The sequence below is a fragment of the Melanotaenia boesemani genome, chromosome 23, assembly GCF_017639745.1.
Source record: "Melanotaenia boesemani isolate fMelBoe1 chromosome 23, fMelBoe1.pri, whole genome shotgun sequence".
In the NCBI taxonomy this organism is placed as follows: Eukaryota; Metazoa; Chordata; class Actinopteri; order Atheriniformes; family Melanotaeniidae; genus Melanotaenia; species Melanotaenia boesemani.
The window spans coordinates 6,195,847-6,219,929 of record NC_055704.1 but is presented as its reverse complement, the minus strand read 5'-3'; the positions used below and the strand labels follow the sequence as shown (position 1 = coordinate 6,219,929).

At 42.9% G+C, this 24,083-nt stretch overlaps 1 protein-coding gene across 1 annotated transcript; it reads right to left on the bottom strand.

The window, feature by feature from the left end:
- Positions 1-818: 818 nt before the first annotated feature.
- entr1 (endosome associated trafficking regulator 1) lies at positions 819-24,083 on the bottom strand. The gene is made up of 9 exons (XM_041977050.1): positions 23,914-24,083; positions 16,366-16,469; positions 16,033-16,139; positions 14,305-14,437; positions 14,014-14,087; positions 13,821-13,932; positions 13,621-13,683; positions 9,655-9,794; positions 819-1,177 (listed from the first exon to the last, which is right to left on the bottom strand). The coding sequence occupies exons 1-9, from the start codon at positions 23,999-24,001 to the stop codon at positions 1,087-1,089; spliced, it is 912 nt and encodes a 303-aa protein (XP_041832984.1). The 5' UTR covers positions 24,002-24,083; the 3' UTR covers positions 819-1,086.

The following is a 24,083-nucleotide window of genomic DNA, read 5'->3' as shown; positions in this document are numbered from 1 at the left end:
CCTGCTGACTGAGATATCCAGCCGGAGCAACTGTGGCGTGTCTTCCCTCTGACATGGCGTTGACAGCATCTCCACCTGCTGCCCTCCTCTGCCTTTCTGACCCTGGTGATGACCACGCCATCCCCACCAGATAAAAACCTGTTCTAGTTTTTCAACGTTGTCCATCAGGATGTTAGTCTCAGACAACTAAGACTGACGGGTTTTTGTTCTTTTCCCTCCTGAGCCATCATGGAAATGATGTGTTGAATATTTATTACAGGCGTTCACCTGACCTTTTATAGCCACCATGTGAGCGTGGGAAGGCGTTCCCTCATGTGCACCCGCTTTAGAGATGATTTGAATTATAAACGGAAACAGGTGTGGGACGTGCATGCTTTTAGAAACCTGGAAGTTTTTATGCACCACATTTTCCTTTTTCCCTTCACGCCACCTGTAGTCTGCTACACACAGTTTGATAAATGAGGCCCCTGGACTACATCTACACCGCCCAAGTCCAGAAGAGGGCTGGACGCATTGCAGCCGACCCCACCCACCTGGGCAATGCCCTGTTAGTAACGCTTCCATCAGGAAAGCTGGACAGGAACATTAAAACCACCAGAGAAAGACTCAGAGACAGCTTCTTCCCCTTCTTTTTACTTAAGTATGTGTGGCAGTTAAATTTCTATTTTCTTATTTATGTGTGTTAAGCCGAGAGACTCCTCAAAATTTTGTTATGCTGCATAATGACAATAAAGATCTTGGAATCTTGAAATCTTACTACACTATCAGCACAAATTAAACACACGAAGAACTTAACAAAAACAAACATGAAACACAAACAATTCTGAGAATATTTAATCAGACTGAAGATAAAAACCATCAACGAGCAGTTCACCAGACTGACCAATCGCCACGCAGCGGTCTGAGCAGCTTGTTAACCAGACGTCTGCTTCACACCACCATGGACGTGGCTGGTCACATGACACTTTTCATTTTATATTTGTCTGTGAGTTCCTTCAAATACAACACCTGTACAGAAACATGATGGACTGGCTGACATCTCCTTCGTTTCCACAACAACCACATCCTCGCATCCGTTTGAGGGGGTCAGGACTCTGCGTGGACAGTGGAGATCTTATCGATGGACTGCAGCAGCTGAGAGACCAAACGGAGACGTTCTGCTTCACCCAACAGCTGCCTGAACACACACACACACACATACACACATGTTATAATGACAGACAGGTGAAGAGGTAAGAAACATCTATATATATATATATATATATATATATATATATATATATATATAGCACCCGTATGATCCTGTGTTTCCTGTTCAGTGGTCACATGACCTGTATCAACTACTACACGAGTGGATAAGAAGTGGTAGATTTATAGATTAATCACTGAAATGGTCGTGTTCCAGTAACACTTTGGGATTGGTTCTTGCCTCCTCCCTCTGGTCCAATCAGGACTCTTTTATTTTTCCCTGTTCCACCTTGGGGTCCAGCACGGGAGGGTGGGACGGGTCTCCTATATGGTTGGTACATCTATAGCGCCACCATATCGGTCCTGGCCAGTTATATTAATTAGTGTTTTATCCTGTTGGTGAGCAGGTGTGAGAGCCTTTAATTCCTTTTCAGACATATTCTGACCACATGTGGATGATCGTCATAGTACCTCTTCAGTAGCGTTTATATGATTTATTACTGTATATCCTGTCACACGTAAATATTGGTGTCACATAAATACTGTATTGCCGTAACACTTCAGAATCAGAACACTTTATTAATCCCGGAGGAAATTGTGCGCACACAGTCACTCAATACCAAAGAAGAAAGCATAAGATAAAGATAAAATAACAATAAGAAAAATTACCAACAGTTACAGGATACATCCTGCTGTGAGTACTATGATAAACGGTAAAGTGTAAATGTAGTGCAGAGTGTAAATGTATAACAGTGGATGTTGTTGCTATATGGAGGAGTTATACAGTGTGATGGCCACAGGTAGGAATGATTTCCTGTGTGGTTCAGTGAGCATTTAGGTGGTATCAGTATCTCACCGAACGTACTCCTGTGGCTGATCAGCAGGTTGTAAAGCGGGTGGGAGGTATTGTTCAGTATTGTCTTTATTATGGACAACATTCTCCTCTCAGACACCACTGTCAGAGAATCCAGCTCCATCCCCACCATGTTACTAGCTTTGTGGATCAGTTTGTTCAGTTTGTTTGTGTCTTCAACCCTCAGCCTGCTGTCCCAGAATGCAGCAGCATAGAGGATAGCACTGGCCACAGCAGACTCATAAAACATCCTGAGCAGTGTTTGGTAAATGTTAAATGACCATAGCTGTCTCAACAAATAGAGACGGCTATGGCCCTTCTTGTAAACTGCAATGGTGTTCTTAACCCAGTCCAGTTTATTGTCAATATGCACCCCAAGGTATCTGTAATCCTTCACCACTTCCACATTGACGCCCTGCATTGAAACAGGTGTTACAGGTGTTTTGGATCTCCCAAAATCCACAATCAGTTCCTCAGTCTTTGTCATAATAAGCTGCACATGATTCTGCTCACACCATGTGACAAAGGAGTCCACAGCAGCTCGATATTCCACCTCATCTTCTCCACTGATACATCCACCTACAGCAGAGTCATCAGAAACCTTCTGAAGGTGGCAGGTCTCTGCAGTCAGATGCTGTGGCCTTCTGGTCAGGTAGGTCACAATCCAGGACACCAGAGAATCCTCTACCTGCATCGCTGTCAACTTCTCACCCAGGAGGGTCGGTCTGATGGTACTGAATGCACTGGAAAAGCAAAAAACATGACCCTCACAGTGCTCGCCGGCTGGTCCAGGTGGGTGTAGACACGATTGAGCAGGTAGATGAAGACATCCTCAACTCCGAGATGAGGCTGTTATGCAAACTGAAGGGGGTTCATATGTGGTCTAATCATTGGTCAGAGCCAGTGTTGTTTTTGGCTGGCATCTCAGTTTTAGTCTTAGTTTTAGTCATCAGGACGAAAATGCTTATTAGTTTTAGTCACATTTTAGTAGTTCCTAAGTTTGATAGTTTTAGTCTCGCTTTAGTCGACGAAAACTCAAAAAGGTTTTAGTCTAGTTTTAGTCAAATAAAAAAAGTATTAGTTTTTAACAAATTACTTTAGGTTAATAATACGTATTAAAAGTGGAATCAAGGTTGACAGGTTATAACAAGTATTGCAATATATAAAACATTAACCTTAATGCTTTTACATAATAATCAGGTCCTTTACCAGACTGATAGCTTTAGCCGAGACTTTCCCATCAACAGGGATGCAATGCTGCCATGATATACTTAACTGCTGTTGGGCAGAAACCTTTAATTTCTATATTTCACCTTTTTTCATGAATTGATGCCCTACTTCATCATACAAAAATGTCACACAAGAAAATAGCTGATCTAAAAGTTCAACATATAGCAACACATTGTGAGCTTGTTGTTTGGTTATTTTCATCAATAATTACAAAATTAAAAGGAATGCTTTTAGACTTAGAAGGTTTCCCAACCAACAGCAAATACTGTAATCAATTACTCCAAAAAAGCAAAGAGCAACAACATCCTTACTTTGGTAACTGTGACTTTATTTCTGAGAATTTTCTGAAGTGCAATACTCCACCCTGAACATACACATGCCCAAAATATGAGCAGTGGATGAAGAACATATGATGGATTATAGTTAAAATATGTCCATATATCATTTCATCGCTTCTACCAAACCCCTTTGTTGATGCTGCCGCCATGATTCATCTTTGTATTATGGGATGTGTCTAACTGCTGTGTGTGTGGTTCAGCCAGTTCAGTGCATGTGTGAGCGTGAGTGAATGTGCACATGGAGGGAAACGCACATCGGGAGTGAAGAGAGCGGAGAAGTGGTATAAAAAGTATGAACGAGGTCAACTGCTGCCTTCCTTTCCTCGTGTTTCATTCCGTTAACAAGTGTAAAGAGCAGCATAGGGAGTTAACCCCAAAGCAAACGCTACTTCAGCCCTGGAGAAGAAGGACCTCCCCCGTGTCTTCCGACCAATGTCAGAAGAGGAAAACTGGAAAGGCATATGAATGAATAAACTACTTGTCTGTCTCGTGGTGGGCGTGGCCAAGGTGCAGCTGACAGATTGCGCTCACAATAGGCAGAAATGTCCTGCATTTTTAATGTCGGTCCATCAGCCCCTGAACATTTTTGTCTCATCTCGTCAACAAAATCCAACAAACGTCTCGTCATGTTTTTGTCATCAGAGAGCCATTTTTAGCTCGTCACAGTCTTGTTATCGTCATGAAAAAAAGGTTCGTCAACTAAATAAATTCGTCATCACCATCGAAAACAACACTGGTCAAAGCTGATCCAGTATGGGTCTCAAGGGTCTCCATGACATGTGAAGTCAGTGCCACAGATTTGTAATCCTGGGGGCCACTGGGATATGAGGTCTTTGGTACAAGAACGAGGCATGACGTCTTCCACCACACTGGTTCCCTCTGCAGACTCAGACCCATGATGAAGATGTAGTGTAAGCCTCTACGAGCTGGGAGGCACAGGCTTTAAGGACACAGGGACTCACCCGATCCGGTCCTGCTGCCTTGCCTGGGTGTAGTCTTCTCAGTTGTTTCTCAACCTGATTACATGTGAAGCTGACAGGTGAAGGACGATTGTCAGGTCTATTGCCGGAGGCAGAGGTGCAGTAGGAGAGGAAGGGAGATTGGGTGGTGTGCCAGGGGGTTTCAGGCTTGCTCCTGACGACTCAGAAGGGGGCTGAGCGAGTCCAATCTGTTAAAAACCATATTCAGCTCGTTGGCCCTGTCCTCATCGCCCTCAGCTTCTCCGCTGTTGAATGGCCTGAAACCAGTGATGGTCTTCATACTGCTCCAAACCTCTCTCATGCTGTTCTGTTGGAATTACCACTCCAGCGTTCTCCTGTAATTGTCCTTAGCCTCCCTGATCTTGACTCTCTGTAAGCTCTGGATCGTTCTCACCTCTTGTGTCCAGCCCTGAAAGCCTCTTCTTGTCATTGAGGAGGACTTTGATGTCTTTTGTCACCCACGGCCTGTTATTTGGGTAACAATAGACTGTGTTGGGACAATGCTATCAGTGTAGAAATCTATGTAGAGTGAAATACACTCCTCAGTGTAGGGCTCAGAGTGCTCGCCAGTCTGTCGCTTCAAAGCATCCCTGTAATTTCTCCAACGTCTCATCCGACCAGCTCCTAGCAGCCCTTGTGGTCACCGGCTGCCTCTTCACAATCTGGCACATAGCATGAAGACAGACAATGAGGTTGTGGTCTGATTTCCCCAGTGGGAGGAGGGGAGGAACAGTAGGCATCCTTAGTGTTTGCATACAACAGGTCTATAATTCTCTCCTCTCTGGTGGGACAGTCCATGTACTGCACAAAGTTTGACAGTGTAGCGTCTATGGTCACCAGAGATCACAATGAAAGCACTCGGGTGTTGAGTCTGTAACCAGGCGATGGTAACATGAACAGTGTCACATGCAGCAGTGGGGTTTGCAGAAGGAGGGACATAAACTGTCACTAGGATGACATGGGAAAATTCCCTAGGCAGATAATATGGTCTGAGACCAACAGCACACAGTTCAATGTCCGGTCCCCAGCTTTGCTCTTTGATGATCATGTGGGCCGGGTTACACCACTGGTTGTTGACGCTCATGGTGCATTTTCTGTCGGCCCGGACAGTGTGAAAGCCCACGATGGATATGTTGTCATCGGGAATATTCTGATGCAGCCTTGTCTCCAGGAAGCACATGAAGCTACACTCCCGATACTCCCTCTGACTCCGGGTTAGTGCTGTCAGCTCGTCCATCTTATTTGCCAGTGACCTCACGTTCCCCATTATAATAGACGGGAGACACGGCTTGTAACTTTTCCTCTCTGTACGCCTCCACTGTCTCACCGCCTCCCTTTTTCTTTTCTTCTGTCCTCCTCCTCTGCATCTCTGGTGTGTTTTCAGCCAGTAAATCGCTGGGTCTGTCCACTGGTCCGGCCGGCTTCAGGGCGATCAGCTGATCTCTGGATTTGCTATTTGGTCCCAACTCTCCACGAAAGTAAAAGTTCTGCCGTGATAACAAGTACAAAAACTCTTTCAACCCACATATTGAGAGAGCAGCTAGTTATGGCCAACAAAACAAGACGTACAAAGAAAAAGCAGAAGGAGTTAAAAAGAGTTAAAAGTACGGAAAGGGCCGGAGTGACTGAAAAGCTTTTTAAAAGCATGCTTGTTAACACATGCGCACACTTGAGACCATTAAAGATGTAAATATCTTTATTATTGTTTGTAAAAGGGTGTCTAAGTATTTCACCGCTATGAAAGCAATGACAGCAGTTGTTTCACTCTTTGATTCATATTTTCTAAAACTTTGACGTTTCTGACATGATAAAATGGATCTGTTTATGTCTGCATTAACATACAGTAGAAGCCTGAAAGGTTGTCTGGGAGCTGCTGGAGGCGGAGTCTGGGAGAGGCTGGGCCGCATCAAGTGTTCCACAAAAACAGTACAACTGATCCAGTCTTCTCAATCTTTATCATTAACAGATCTTCAGAACAGGGGCTTTTCTCACCTCCGCCTTGCTGCAAGAGACCTGGTCACTCACGCCTTATATTTAACATTTTTATCACCCGGTGTCCACAAACAAACTTTTTACTGGAGTCCTTTTAAAAATCAGAATCTGACTTCTTGCTTTAGCTGCTGCCCCTGTGACCTGACCCGGGTAAGCGGTAGAAAATGGGTGGATAAATTTGGTTATCGCGGCAAGAGAAGCTGATTGTGGTTGTGTCGTGGCGGTGAACAGAATCCATCAAAAACCACTTTATCCTAACAAGCTTGGCATGTGGCCAGATGTTCGTCCTCTCAGCATCACAGACAGCTGCTCTGATAGTTTACAGGTTTCAGTCCCTGTCACTGTTAAAGCTCATTTCTGCTGCCTTTACGTACGTGAACAGCTACGTCTGTCTCAAACTTCACTACCTTCATACTTTTGTTAGCATAGCTGTTAGCAAACACATCCACCAGAAGGCAGTGCAGAGTTCTCCTCCGAGTTCTGATGTAAGTTTCATAACAAACATGGAGGATCATGATGATCATGCTCAGAAACGGATCAGGAGGCAGCTCAGTAGATAGAGGAGGTCTAGTCTTTTAATACATCACGGCTGCTTCTTTTTCTTTGTTCCTTTTACTGGTCGCATGTCAGCTATACTGCTCAACACTGCCCCCTGTGATTTCTTGTGGTATAGCTCTATTCTATTCTACTATTCTATTCTACAGTCATTTAGCAGACGCTTTTATCCAAAGCGACTTACATTTGAGAGTAAGAACAACACAAGCATGAATTCAAACAAGATGGGACATCATAATTAAGTGATAGTCATACCGCTTTTGGACCCAGGTGCTGTCATGTAGTGCTAGTGCAGTGCATGTAATTAATTTTTTTTTTTTTTTTTTTTTTTTTAGTCATTTTATTTAAATACAAGATTACGATTTCATCACACAATATCAACTTGGTCATAAGTGCATGATTTCATCACATAATATCAACTTGGGCATAAGTGCACACAGCTTATTCAGTACTTGGTTGAGCCAAAGAGCTGGACAAATCTTTCTAACTCATTTAGTTAAGCTAAATGTGGAAATGCTCCTTAAACAACTGAGTCTTTAGCTTGGTCTTTAGCTCTATGTGCTCCATCAGGGAATGCAACTGCAAGAGCAAATTATGCGAGTAAAGGACGCAGGAGACGAACGAAGTGCTCCGTATCACCGTCTTTTGGGCCTTCATGTCACCATGGTTTGTATGCGTGCGGTCATGCCAACCTTTGGTAAAAATGGAGCACACAAAACAATTTGGAAAAAGAAGGTGTGTTCTAGGGCTGGGAGTTTGAGACCCATGGTATACAACAAATAAGGCTGCACTACTTTATGTAGGGATGCCTTTTAAACTAGACGATAATCATAGTCAGAATTTTTTGTCTAAACCAGGGAAATGAGTACAACTACTCATGATTAACACCTGTGTTAGCCTTTCCCACCTGGTATATAACTTAATGAAAGCCATAAACTCTCTATTGATCATCTGTCAGTGATAAGTGTTTATCCATCCATCTGTACATCCATCCATCCTTCAATCCATCATTCAATCAATCATTCCATCCATCTGTACATCCATCTGTCCATCCATCCATCCATCCATCTGTACATCCATCCGTACATCATTTCATTCACCCATCCATCCTTTTTCTGCCACTTATCTGGTGCCTTCTCCCGGTGGGACTTACCCAGAACACCTCACCAGGGAGGCGTCCAGGAGGCATCCTGACCAGATGCCTGAGCCACCTCATCTGGCTCCTCTGGATGTGGAGGAGCAGCGACTCTACTCTGAGCCCCTTACAGCAAACTTCTAACCCATTCTCTAAGGTAGAGCCTGGCCACCCTGCAGAAAAAACTAATTTTGACGGCTTGTATTCGAGATCTTGTTCTTTCGGTCTCTACCCAAAGTTTGTGACCATAGATGAGGGTGGGAGCGCAGATCGACCGGTAAATTGAGAGCTTTGCCTTTTGGCTCAGTTCCTTTTTCACCACGACAGACCGATGCAAAGTCCGCATCACTGCATACGCCGCGCTGATCCACCTGTCGATCTCCCGCTCCATCCTTCCATCACTCGTGAACAAGATCCCGAGATACTTGAACTCCTCCAATTGGGCAGGACCTCATTCCTAATCCAGAGACAGCACTCCACCCTTTTAACCTTAAATTTTAAAATAAAATCTCAATCAGATTAAACATTTATTCCAGTTTAAAAGTAACACTGGTTCACACGTTTAATGAGCTTTCTCACCACAACAAGGACGCCGGACACGTCCCAGCAACAAGCTGAGGAAGTCTGTGTTCAGGTACATGCAGTGTTCATGTATGTCTGAGCATGTGACCCCTCCCACACAGTGTCCCCTCCTACTTTTAGTTACTCCTTGACTGTGGCAGAGCATGTCATCTGAAACCACCTCAAGTCAGTTGGTAATGTCCTAAGCCCTCCAGGAGGTAAGAAAGATCCATAATGACCAAGGGAAGACTTCCCAGATGTGAGGATGGTCGATATAAGACAGAAAGCTGACCCAGAGTCCCTCAGTCCATCAGCAGTTAAACTATTTATTATAATGTTAAACCTTAATGTGATAGTCAAGTTTATATGATTAAAACAGAATTAAAATTTCTAGAGTTCTTAGTTAAAAGGAAACTAGTCAGCAGGATTAACTTAAAACTGAGAAGTTCCATTTTAATGGCTGATACTTTCAGCCATCAGGTGTGTTTACCTGCTGGAATTGAAAAACAGGATTATAAACTCACATCTTCTACTCTGTGAGAGGAAACCTGGTTTTACCAACTTTTTAAAAGTACAGATTTAAAAATAATGAGAAATGCTGTGCAAAGAGAGAATTCCTAGGCTTTCGGTAGTAACGCCGTGATACAAGTGCAGCACATCAGGGACAAATCTTTCCTGTGTGGATCAAGCTGAGCTTTGTTGGAACTGGAGGAGGAACAAACCTTGGTTCATGTGAGTGCGTTGGGCCACCTGAAATGTTCTTCATGGCAACAAAACTGCATTAATGTGTGTGTGTGTGTGTGTGTGTGTGTGGGTACTGACTGGATGGAAGAGTGGGCGTGGCTCGCTGTCTTGTTCAGGTACTCTGATGCCACCTGGGCATTTTGTCTCATCGTCATGACGAGATGAGAATCTGCTGCTTTCAGTTTGTTGTTCTCAGAGCGCAGAGAGTCCACCTCCACCTCAAACACACAAAAACACCCATGAACACATCCTCTAAATCTGAGATATAGATCAGTGATTCCCAACCATGGGGCCGTGGCCCCTGCTCAGGCCTTAAGTGCCACCTAGAGGGCCAAAAAGAGCCCAGAGGCTACATTGGTTTTATAAGTTAGCAGTTCAATCCATACAAAATATTTGAAAAGAGTGCCACACCAGTGGCTGGGAAACCCCCGCCATGTAACGTCAGCAAGAGAACAACTTACTACTGGATGACCATCTACAAGCACAATAAAAGTGGCTGAAAACATGGAGCACATCTAGTCTGGTTTGTGTGGTGGAGCCATCAGTCAGTTCCAGTTCAGGAGAGTGTGGTGATGCCGAGGAATATGCTAGCATCACACCTTAGAAGATCGAACTGTACCGAGCGGACTATATGCTTCTGAGTCAGACTCTGAGTTGGAGAGAGACGGTGGAGAAGCAAACATGGCCACCGCAGCAGCAAACACATGGCAGGGGAATACAGACTGGTACAAACTATTTTTCATAAATGTAATTTATTTAAACCAAATTTCAAACAAAAGCAGAACAGTGTATTTATTATCAAACTGAAATATTTACCTGATTCTGTGATGAGGATACTATGTAAATAATTAAATCTGAGACTACTGTAATTGTTGTAATATAGACATAACATGACTGTACATGTGATAGTAATCTGACCAGAAAATTTAATACTAGAACGACCAAGGTGGACATTTTGATTGCTTTGGAATTTGCATAATCAATAACTTAGTCAAATAAAATCAGGAAGCCATGCTGCTCCCTGACTTTTCCTAAAACTACTTGAATTTTTCATTAAAACTAGTTTTAATATTTACTATGTAAAGAACAGTGGAAATACGATAATTTCTACCTATTTTGGCTACAGGAAGTCATTTTGACTAAACGCTGTTCTATGTTTAGATTCCTGACATTCTGGATCAGATGATGTGGAAGTATTCTGTAAACTAGGGTGTATGCAAAGATGGATCCATGCTGGGTTTTACATCATACTGGACCTTTTAGGAATAAATGTCCATCTCAGCATCAAGAAGTGTCCTGAAACCCAAACAGCTGAAAGGGGTGTCTGCAGAGGAATGTCTAGCGAAGTTTATGAAGGGAAACAGCCAGCAAGGTCGGTGGAACCAAGTGGACTGCAGTACAATTTAAAGCTGCAACAGACTCCTGAAAGGAGGAAGAGCCAGGTAGGAAGAAGCTCGGAAAAAACCTCTGACACTGGCAGCAGGCAAAGTTGTAAGCAGAAGCTGAGAAGTGGTCTGTGCTGCCAGGACTTCTGAAGAGTTAGATTTTTGCCTCATAGTAAATTACTCAAATTAATTAGTCATGGTGCAGCTGTTAGATCCATTTAATTTGATGCAAATGTGTTGAAGCAGGGACACATGGAAAACCTGTTGAATTGCAGCCCTTATAGGACCAAACTGAATAACCCTGATGTAGATGGCCATGACAAAACCATCTGGCCTCACTCTTACTTATGTCATGTTGTCTGGGTGTTCTTCACTTCAGGTTTATCCACCCCAGCTCCGTTTTTTTGTAAATATATAGGCTTCTGCAATTTGATGTTTAGATTTAGTTTGTTTCTCTGGAAAACAAGGCCACGGTTGCTGCTTTATACTTTGTTTTGTAAAACATTATTTGATTAGGGCTATAACCTATAAGGTAGAATTAGTTTAGCTGTATGTTAGCTATAAATGGAATTAATTGAAGTTTAAATGTAGTGGTCAGATTTACCGCTGGTGGCCATTTTAGTAGTTACAGAATCTGGATCATTCTAGTTTTAAAATGATAAGACCGACCCGTTTTTAAATTTTTGAGGGGCCAGTGTTATCTGTGTGTGAGCATGACAACGGAGGAGGAGAGTATTTGCTGTTAGCAGCAGGACAAGGTGAAGCAGAATGATTTGGATGGTGCCATATCATCAGTCATCAAAACTTTCCCATGGTGTGTCTAAATGAACCAGCTCAACCTGCAACATCTCGCCAAGGCACAGGCAAAACTGTCTTCAGAGCACCTGGTCCAGGTTCGAGTCCTGGCTTTGGAGCCTTTGCTGCATGTCATTCCCCATACTCTCTGATCCCCTTTCCTGTCAAGCTACTAAGGCCCCTAGGGCCTCAAAAATGTTGTCCGGTGTTAGCTAATGCATTCAGTGTTGAATAATGCCATCCAGTATTAGCTAATGCTATCCAATCTTAACTAATGCCATCCAGTGTATTTTACATCATACTGGACCGCATACAGCGTTACCTAACATCATCCAATGTTAGATAACGTTATCCAGTGTTAGCGATTGTGATCCAGTGTTAGCTAACGTCACCCAGTGTTAACTAAAGCCATCCAGTGTTAGCTAATGCTATCCAGTGTTAGCTAATGCAATCCACTGTTAGCTAACATCACCCAGTCTTAGCTAACGTCACCCAGGGTGTGTCCCAAATCGTGCACTTCTATACTTCGAACACTACATTTAAGTGCTTAGTGCGCTGACACAGAAATTTCAGTAAAAACTCAGTGCACTGAAAGTGCCCGGATGCTGCCCTAAACTCGGCCAAAAATCTAGTGCGAAACGATGGACACTACACGCACTAAACGGACGCCATCTTGCTGACGTAGCGGAAGGGGAGGGACTTTCAGCCAGTTTTTCAGCGCTGGCAGCCACCGACTCAGCGGTACCGATGCAGGCGAAGGGTGTTTTCTACTGTTGTAAGTATGAAGTTATTTGATCAAAATTCTAATATAAACTGTAGTATGCTTCTTATCTCTTCTATCCCTGATGACAGTTATGGATCTGATTATTTGTTGGAGGCTGCAGTAGAGTTAGCAACGTAAATGTCAGCAGTTTTATAGCCGATTTATATAAGTGTTAAAAATTATTAATGCTATAGGTTCCGTATGTTTATTCATGATTGTTGAACCTCCAGATTAAGCACTGCGGGGTCTCTGGCGTAAACGAAATGGTCCTTGATCTGAAAACTGATTAGGAAACACTGCTGGTTAGAGAACCGGCCCGTTTCCATGGTACCGCTGACGAAGCCGTAGCTGATTGCAGACGCTTATCTAAAGTGATGTTAAAAGTACCCATAAAGTACATAATAATGTTTGCTTTTATATAAACTTCCATTCTGTGTTCACCGTAGGTCACTGTGGCATCAAACTACCAAGCCAACAGTGACACTGAGGCATTTACCACCTGCGGGCCAGGACGCTGTTGTGGAGAAGAGGAGGCGGCAAGAGAGAAATGTTTTAATAAAAATTTTAAATAAAATGTTTTCTTTATTTCAGTTAAGAAATCTTTGCTTATTTAAAAGCTGTTTTTCAGTGTTTTAAATTGCACTTTATACTAACAAGTATGGGGGAGACATGCGTGTGCTGATGGTTTCTATTGTTATGCAAACACATATGTTGACGTGATTTTGGATTTTGGAAGAAAAAAAAAAGGTATATTAACAGAGCGGCGCTGCTAAGCTGGTACGTCACTACCGGTAAATGCAAAACGTTAGTGCTCAATTTGGATCAGGACTTACCCACGATAGTGTGCACTACAGAAGGTAGTGCTTAGTGCGCACTACGCACTACCTTCCAGTGCACTCATGTAAGTGCGCGGCTTGAGACACACTCCCAGTGTTAACTAAAGCCTTCCAGTGTTAGCTAACGCCATTGAGTGTTGGTTTTCTTGCTGTTCACATGATAAATAAATGTCTTTGTGATGATATCATTGGATTGTGTCATTTAACTGATGACGTTAAGTTTGATAAACTGGAGATGGATTTGGTTTAGATACAGAAAACTGACCTGCAGCTGCTGAAGCTCCGCCTTCAGTTTGGAGACGCTGTTTTCTGCTTTCACTGCTCGCCTCTAACACACACACACACACGCACACACACACGCACACACAGACGCACAGAGACTCCAGCTTATCTCAGACGTTACAACCTGTTTGTAAACACCAGAGATCAGCAAATGCAGAGTGTGTTTCTGTGTGTGTGTGTCACCGTCATCAGGTGCAGGTTCTGCTCCACAGATTGGACCATGCTCTCCAGGTCCTGCGCCTCCTTCTCTTCCTGACGCCTCCTCAGCAGCAGCTCCTCCGACAGCTCAGAAGCCCTGCAGGATGGAGGAAGAGACACAGAGCCATTGTGGGTAAACAGTCATGGCAGTGCCATGCTGTGATTGGTCGTTGCTGACCTGCGATGGTTGTCCTGGGCTCTCCTCTGCAACTCCCGAATGGTTCTCCTCAATGACATGTTCTCCTCCTCCAGCTGAGAGACAGCGTTTATGTGATCAGACACTCGAGTTTCAAGTTGAACTTTCTACCAGATTGTCCCCTAGTGTCCAACAAGACATTTCTTCTAAACACCAACCAGGTTTCCTGTTTAAACACATTCAGCTCCTCCTCTTGTGTCTCACATTACATCTCTGATTATTTTCACTCATCATAGAAACATCACAGTTATGTTTAAAAGGAATTTGTTTCACCTTCTGCATCAGGCTGCTCTTCTCATTGCTCCTCCTGCTAAATGAGATGAATTCTTCTGCAATTGAAGTATCATCTCCTTCATAGTTCTCTTGTCCTTCTGCTGTGGGACCCCCTTCAGGTTGAGAGGAAAACCTGGAAAAGCAGGTGATGCGTTAACCTGGAGCAGCAGGCATAGCGCTAACCTGAAGGAGCGGACATAGCCCTAACCTGGAGTAGTGGGCATAGCGTTAACCTGGAACAGCGGGCGTAGCACTAACCTGGATTAGCAGGCGTAGCGTTAACCTGGAGGAATGGGCATAGCGATAATCTGGAGTAGTAGGCATAGTGTTAAGCTGGAGTAGCGGGCATAGCGTTAACCTTGAGGAGCAGGCGTAGCGTTAACTTGAAGTAGCGGGTGTAGTGGCCGTAGAGTTAACATGGAGTAGCAGGTGTAGCGTTAACCTGGAGGAGTGAGTGTAGTGTTACCCTGGAGTAGCAGGCGTAGTGTTAACCTGGAGGAGCATGCATAGCGATAACCTGGAGTAGCGGACGTAGCGTTAACCTGGAGAAGCGGGCGTAGCATTAATTCGGAGTAGCGGGTGTAACATTAACCTGGAGTTGCTGGCGTAGCATTAAGCTAGAATAGTGGGCGTAGTGTTAACCTGGAGAAGCGGGTGTAGCATCAACTGTCGACTGGTCTGCCTGGGGTGTCCCCCACGGGGCATGGTGGGTGGCTTATGTGTGACGTGACTGTGTGATAGTGAGTGCTTGTGGGTACGGAACAGGGGAGGGTGTGAGTGTGGGGTGAGATGGGGGGGGGGGGGGGGGGGGGGGGGGGGGGGGGGCTGTGCCTGTGCCCCAATACCGTGGGGGACTCTTGCTGGGGCTCTCCTCTGCTGCCCTTCGGGTGGGGTTGGAGTCGTCTTCGTGGTGTGGTAGCTTGGGTTAGTGCTCTGGGGCTGCTGCTGAGGGCCCGGGTCTCTGGGCTGCCCTGGTCTGCATCTGACCTCCGTAGAGACGTGGTCGCATTTGCACGATCTCACCACTCTTCATCACTGATCACTCCTTATTCCTCATGCTCTGCATGCTGACACAGTCACTGAGTTGTCCAGTGGGTTTATACACTAAGAGATAATTCTTCTTTTTTTTCCTGTGAGGTAGCATCTGGTCGCTGTTGTGCTACTTTCATGATATGTCTGTTTGATTTGGTTATTATTTAAGAACTCTTAATGACTAGCAGCTCCGTTTTTTTTTTTTGTTTTTTTTTTTTGGTAAAAGTTGTAGGACATTTTTTGGTGTGTTCATGTACAGGAGTTTGTTGTCTGGGGATGGTGTGGATTGAAGGGTCGTTGCCTTCTGTCTGTGATGTTTTTGTGTCCAGCAAGATTACGTGATTAAAAGTAAATTAATAAATTAATTAATTAATCACATTATCAAGAGGAACCTTACCTATAGGCCTCCCCTTGGCAGAGCAAATTTGTTCAGCACAATACAGCAACCAGATTATCATATTGCTTGCTATGATGCTGGACAGGACAGGTTAAAAAAAAAAAAAAAAAACCTGAAGGAGTTGTCGTAATGTTAGCCTGGAGCAGCGTGTGTGCGTTAACCTGGAGTAGCAGACGTAGCATTAATCTGGAGTAGAGGGCGTAGTGAAGGTGTGTCAACCTACATTAAGCGTTTCCACCTCAGATTTCAAGAAAACGTCCAGCTTCAACACAGTCAGGATAAGATTTTACCACACTCACCTGGTCTTTTCCACCTCCTCCTTCTCTTCCTCCTCTTCCTCCTCGGTGCAGAGGGAGGATGTGCTGTCTACACCTGACAGGAAACTCCGCCCCCACTCCTCCTCCTCCTGATTGGACAGACATCACACAAACAGTGATGAGATCGTTATAGCCAAGTATGATGGGAAGCAACAAACTGAACAGTTAAGCTATGATGATGTCAGTGATGATGTCACTGCATGTGCAGCCAGAGGAGCCTCTCACAGGAAACAGCTGCTAAAGCTCCCAGAATTCAGAAACAGATTTTAGACCACTTCTGAAACTCTTTCTCTAGTTCTGCTGGTACTTCCATACCTGCCCATGACTCTGGTCGTGGTCCAGATCTTGGTCAGAGTCCTTCCAGCGGAGAAACTCTTTGAAAGAGAATGGGTTCAGTTCCTCGGCCGGCTCCTCGTTATCTGAAGAAAGATGAAAAATCTTTAAGCACTAAAAGGCCAAACATCTAAGAAACCTAGCAAACCTAACAATAGACCCAATCGGAGACGGTCTGTCCGCAACACGTCACTAAACCACGGGTCGGAGACGGTCTGTCCGCAATACGTCCCTTAGACATGCGTCAGAGACGGTCTGTCCGCAACATGTCCCTTAGACACGCGTCAGAGACGGTCTGTCCGCAACATGTCCCTTAGACATGCGTCAGAGACGGTCTGTCCGCAACATGTCCCTTAGACACGCGTCGGAGATGGTCTGTCCGCAACATGTCCCTTAGACACGCGTCAGAGATGGTCTGTCCGTAACATGTCCCCAAAACCCGTGTCAGAGACGGTCTGTCTGCAACACATCACTAAAACACGCGTCGGAGACGGTCTGTCCACAACATGTCCCTTAGACGCGCGTCGGAGACGTTCTGTCTGCAACATGTCCCTAAAACACACCTAGGTGACGGTCTGTCCGCAACACGTCCCTTAGACACGCGCAGAGATGGTCTGTCCGTAACATGTCCCTAAAATACGCGTCGGAGACGGTCTGTCTGCAACATGTCCCTAAAACACGCCTAGGTGACGGTCTGTCCGCAACACGTTCGGCTGACACTTCCCAGAGATTAGTGGACAGTTGATTAATCACATTTTAATCTCATAACATTATTTGCCCCAAAAATCAAATTTTTTTTTATTTAAATGGACAACTGAAGCAAATAATAGACACAAATATTAATATTTTAATCTGAGCTCTAGAAATGACTGCTCATTGAGAAGAAGTAAACGTGCTTTCACATCAGTTTCCAAAAGTTTCCAGTAACACCAGAAAAAGTCTCTAGATTAGTTGCTAGTTGCTTCTTTGAAATCGAGTCAATAGACAGGTCTAAAAACTTGCTAAATATAGCGCCAACATAGCTCAATTAGCATCACTGACCTGACACACTAACCTGTGTCTCAGTTTAATTGGTGTACCAGAAACCCTGTACTGACCAACGTTCCACGTTGTTTGGAACGTAAAATCAAATTAAACGCATTAATTTTTTAAGGCATTAATTTTATTTAGACATGAAACCTATAACATATTAACTGATCAGAAATTAACCAGACAGGCGAGTAGATATGGATCTGATTCCAGATCAAAAATGAAGCTATAAATGATGAGTGTGATGGTGAAGTAGACTGGCAGTTTTTATCCATCCGTCTGTAAAACGTCTGCTTTAACATTTAATTACAACGTTTATAGATCCATGACAGGTGTAGGAACGCCCACAAACAGCAGGTAAACACTGACAATGGAACAGGTGGAAACATCTGGTTCAACCATTAATCCTGTTTCTGTATCGTAGCGACTCCTGTCAGCTAATCATGGCAACGTTTCTTTCTAGCATGTTTTTCTAGCATGTTTTAGACTTGTTTTTTGCAGTTTCCTAGTGAGAAACCTGAACCAGGAGCCAGGTTCCCCCAACATGGCAGACAAACTACACCATGTCCGATGCACGCTCTTGTTCATGGGAAGGGTTAAAACTGTGTTCATCTACCAAAATGACTCGTTTGGGTTTCCATCCTCACTGCCAGAGTTTTCCCTCAACCGCTGACCACAGTGTCAGGTGACCAACAGAGCATGATGTGACTGGCTGGGTGCCGGTTTGACGTCACCCTGGACTGATGACGGATTTTCTGACAGCTAATTTTAAGCATCGACTTTGGCCTTTTGATTTCTTTTCTTTGGTTTATTTATCTTCAAATTTAAACTTAATTTAAAACACTGAAAAAACAAGTCAAAATCAACTATTGAGAAAAAGAAGAGTTTAATTCAGATTTAAAAATTAAATGTATTCATTTGCTGCATAAAACTACTGGTTGAAATCCAAACACTTGTATATATGAAGTTGTGTTAGAGCAGATTTACTTCATACCACCGTCTCACACCTCTGAAGGTTCTGGGTAGAAACTTCTACATCTTGCAGGTTTCACAATAAACCGTTTTTTGGGTGAAAAGGCAAGAATTGAGGAGGAAAAAGAAAAAAAAACCTACAGATGAGTTATAATATTGAATATGTGAAGCTTTACTAGCTTAGCTCTTTAATGTTATCAGTAATTATCATCAAACTAAACATGATGCAGCTCCTGTCCTCCAGAAAGACAGGAAACACCATCTGGACAAGCTGAGCCTATCCCAGCTAGAGGCGGGTTCACCTGGTACACCTGACAGATCAGCTGGACAGATCAGTGTTCACTCTAAATCCTTTTAGACAAATATGGGGCTATTATTGTAGCAATATTATCTACAAATCCGTGTTGAAAGTCACAAATGCATACAGAGAGTCGTGTATCCGTATCTTAATTTGTGTGTGCACAGTTGGATTCGCAAATGTGTAAATAAATCCACAAATGTGTGATGAGATTTCTGTGTCTGTACAAGAATCTGCAAATGTGTAAAACAACTTGTGTGTAACCCGGTTTGCAAATGTGTAAAAAAATTCCACAAATCTGTATTTAAAGTTGCAAATGTGTAGACCAATCTGTAAATGCGTGCTAAGATCTGCACATGTGCAGACCGATCTGTATCCACAGAGAGACATGAATGCCTGGAGTATTTCAGCTACAAGACCCAGAAATACAGACAAATCGCTGGTTACGAGTCAAGCAGCTTCTGGATTGGCTCTCTCTACACACGTGGATTTTGCTACACTTGTTCCGTGAGAAATCCACAAATGCGTGTCAGGATTCGTATCCGTAACGCTTGGGTTTGCGTGCCCTGACGCTGGCTCACAGGCTGCCTCACTCCGGCTGCCGTTGGTTCGCTTGCTCTGCTGCTGGCGGTAATATAATTACTGCGGTCAAGCCAGCCGCCTTTCGTTTTCGCGTAGTCAAGCCAGCCGCTCCTACATTTTCAGTGCGCACCTACCGTCAGTTTACGGTAAATGCAAGCGTACTGCTGCAAGGAAATTATTTCCGGTTCACAAAATAAAAGCACGAATTTAAATGTGTATTATCAAGTGATGTTTTAAGAAACTGATTCACGTTAACTGTAAACTATCGGGGTATACTGCTAACATTTACACTAAATAAATACCTTAGAATGTATGGAGTTGAAAACAGTTTTATCTATCTATCTATCTATCTATCTATCTATCTATCTGTCTGTCTGTCTGTCTGTCTGTCTGTCTGTGCTAATAAACATATACTGAGGCCTTAAAGCAAATACTAAGTGGTGTATGTTGACCATCCTTGACGGCACTATCATTCTGGACTGCTTTGGGGTCAATAGGTCACATGACCTCAAAGCTATTGAGCGAAAATGCTCATATTTACACTTTAAAAATCATTTAAAATATATTAAGACCTTAAAGCAAATACTAAGTGGTGTATGTTGACCATCCTTGATAGCACTATCATTCTAGACTGCTTTGGGGTCAATAGGTCACATGACCTGGGAGTTATTGTAATAACTTTTGAAATAACATGAAATATATATGTGTGTGTATATATATATATATATATATATATAATACATTTTATTTAAAAACTCCTTTCAAAAAACCCAAGTACACTTTACAGGAGAATGAAAACATTTAAAAACATAGGAGAGAGAAGTATACAAAAAACTAACAAGCAAAGCACTAACAAGCAAAACAGACGACAACAGTGTAATGGTGAGTGAAAAACTAGATGGCATAGGACTGTCTGAACAAGTGTGTTTTCAGTTTAGATTTAAAGAGAGGGAGAGAGTCTATGGCACGAAGATCAGGGGGGAGGGAGTTCCAAAGACGGGGAGCAGAGCGGCTGAATGCTCTACTCCCCTTAGTGACAAGGCGGGCAGGGGGAACAGAAAGTTGAAGAGAGGTGGAGGAGCAGAGTGAGCGGACAGGAATGGAAATGTGTAGAAGCTCAGATATGTATGGTGGAGCCTGATTGTGAAGTGCTTTGAAAGTGATAAGGAGTATTTTGAAATTAATTCTTTTTTTTATGGGAATCCAGTGAAGTTGTTGCAGGATGGGGGTGATATGATGAGTGGAGGGTGTCCGGGTGATGATTCGAGCTGCAGAGTTTTAAAGGAGCTGCAGTCTTTGGAGGGCTTTGTTGGGGAGACCAAAGAGAAGTGATTTACAGTAATCAATTCGTCAGGTGACAAGGCTATGGACGAGAATGGCAGTGGTATGGGGGGTAAGAGACGGACGGAGACGGGAAATATTTCGCAGATGAAAATATGCTGACCGAGTGATATTATTAATGTGGGACTGAAAAGAGAGTGTGCTGTCAAGGACAACACCCAGACTCTTTACTTGAGGGGAGGGAAGGATGGTTGAATTGTTGATGGAAATGGAGAAACTATTAGATTTGGAGAGAATATGGGGCGTGCCTATCATTAGGACTTCTGTTTTAGAACTGTTGAGTTCTAGGAAATTGGAAGAAAACCAAGAATGAATTTCTTGGAGACAGTGGGTAAGGGAGGTTGGTGGAAGTGAGGAAGATGGTTTGGTAGAGAGGTAAAGCTGGGTGTTGTCCTTGTAGCAATGAAAATGAATATTATGTCGACGAAAAATGAAGCCAAGTGGAAGAATGTAGATGATGAATAGTAGGGGCCCCAGGACCGAGCCCTGGGGCACACCAGCAGAGACAGGGTAAGGGTTGGATTTGTGTGATTTAAGTTGAACAAACTGTGTGCGGCCAGAGAGGTAAGAAGTTAACCAGGTGAGAGGGGTGCCGGAGATACCGATAGATGACAGTCTGTCAAGAAGAGTGCGGTGAGAAAGTGTCAAATGCTGCTGTGAGGTCAAGAAGGATGAGAATGGACAGTAAACCAGAATCTGAAGCTATAAGGTCATTGGAGATTTTGAGGAGTGCCGTTTCAGTGCTGTGGAGGGGACGAAAACTGTACTGAAACTGCTCGTAAATATTGTTTGTGATGAGGTGGTTATGAAGCTGAGAGGCAACAGACCTTTCAAGAATTTTGGAAATGAAAGGTAAATTGGACATAGGGCGTAAGTTATTAAAATTGGTGGGGTCCAAACCGGGTTTTTTCAGGATAGGTGTAACTGTAGCCGTTTTAAGTGCAGGAGGGACGATTCCGGAAAGTAAAGAGGAATGAATGATGTTGGTAATGAGAGGAGCAAGAGAGGAGGAACAGGTTTTGTTTTTTGTTGTTGTAATTAGGTTACACATGTTAAGGAAATGTTTTTGTTTTAAAACTATTTGAAAAGTGCCTTTAAGATAGTTTGATATTGATGTGTAAATAGTTACAGTAAATATATATATGTTTACCATTTTTGGTCATTTAAATATTATTGTCTTTGTTTATTTGTTATTATTATTATTGTTGTTATTTTCAATTTTATTGGTACTATTGTTGTTCTTAGAGTGATGAGGTTACACATGTTGAAGAATTATTTTTCTTTTAAAACTATTTGAAAAGTTCATATACCATTTGACCATTCTATTTATTTTATTTAATTTTATTGTTCTATTGGTTTTAGATCTACTTTACTTCCAAATATATATTTTGATAGACATTTTGAGAGTGACATGTGTAAATAGTTAAATGTATATATTAACTATTTTATGGTCATTTCCTAATTCAAATTGTTATTATTACTAGTATTATTTTTATTTATTATCATTGTGTATTTATTGATGTTGTTTTTGAGGTCATTTTAATGTTAGATATCATTATCATCATTTTTTCCCCACAATGCTTAAGTTACACATGTTGAAGAATTGTTTTTGTTTTAAAAAGGTTTGAATTTGAGATATCTGAAGTCCTTTTACTGTGTGACCACTGTATATATTGTATTTCATTTCATTATTCTATTGGTTTTTGATCAAATTTACATAACAAATGGGAGCATTTTCGGCTCAATAGCTTTGAGGTCATGTGACCTATTGACCCCAAAGCAGTCCAGAATGATAGTGCTATCAAGGATGGTCAACATACACCACTTAGTATTTGCTTTAAGGTCTTAATATATTTTAAATGATTTTTAAAGTGTAAATATGAGCATTTTCGCTCAATAGCTTTGAGGTCATGTGACCTATTGACCCCAAAGCAGTCCAGAATGATAGTGCCGTCAAGGATGGTCAACATACACCACTTAGTATTTGCTTTAAGGCCTCAGTATATGTTTATTAGCACAGACAGACAGACAGACAGACAGATAGATAGATAGATAGATAGATAGATAGATAGATAGATAGATAGATAGATAGATAGATAGATAGATAGATAGATAGATAGATAGATAAAACTGTTTTCAACTCCATACATTCTAAGGTATTTATTTAGTGTAAATGTTAGCAGTATACCCCGATAGTTTACAGTTAACGTGAATCAGTTTCTTAAAACATCACTTGATAATACACATTTAAATTCGTGCTTTTATTTTGTGAACCGGAAATAATTTCCTTGCAGCAGTACGCTTGCATTTACCGTAAACTGACGGTAGGTGCGCACTGAAAATGTAGGAGCGGCTGGCTTGACTACGCGAAAACGAAAGGCGGCTGGCTTGACCGCAGTAATTATATTACCGCCAGCAGCAGAGCAAGCGAACCAACGGCAGCCGGAGTGCGGCAGCCTGTGAGCCAGCGGTCAGGGCACGCAAACCCAAGCGTTACGGATACGAATCCTGACACGCATTTGTGGATTTCTCACGGAACAAGTGTAGCAAAATCCACGTGTGTAGAGAGAGCCAATCCAGAAGCTGCTTGACTCGTAACCAGCGATTTGTCTGTATTTCTGGGTCTTGTAGCTGAAATACTCCAGGCATTCATGTCTCTCTGTGGATACAGATCGGTCTGCACATGTGCAGATCTTAGCACGCATTTACAGATTGGTCTACACATTTGCAACTTTAAATACAGATTTGTGGAATTTTTTTACACATTTGCAAACCGGGTTACACACAAGTTGTTTTACACATTTGCAGATTCTTGTACAGACACAGAAATCTCATCACACATTTGTGGATTTATTTACACATTTGCGAATCCAACTGTGCACACACAAATTAAGATACGGATACACGACTCTCTGTATGCATTTGTGACTTTCAACACGGATTTGTAGATAATATTGCTACAATAATAGCCCCATAGACAAATCGATATGCAGAGATGATGACCTGAGCAACTAGTTGTCCTCAGTGCTGATAAACAGACTTGTAAAAGCTCTACTTGTCCTAGAAGACACGTCCCATGTCTGTCCTGTCATTTGTGTTTAATTTCTTTTTTCATTTCAGTCTAACTCTTGTCTTTGTTTTCTTAGAAGAAGAAATAGTTTTATTTACAATACCATCCTGAACTGAGGACGTCCATCCCGCCCAGACCTCGTCCCACTGCTTTGTCACAGCGTGTAAAATATTCCAGATTCGTTTCTGACCCGACCGGATCCGGGTGTAAACTGAACCAGGTAGACCTCAGGACTCACCGTCTGCGATGATCAGGGTCTTCCCGCCTCTCTGTCTGGACATGACGGACCCACAGAAGCCGGTGCGGTTCTGTTCGGCCGTCAGCATCAATTCTGACTGATCATGGTATCAATTTGTTGATCGCGTCTTCTGATAAAACCAAACCCGGAAACGATGCCTCCTCCATACC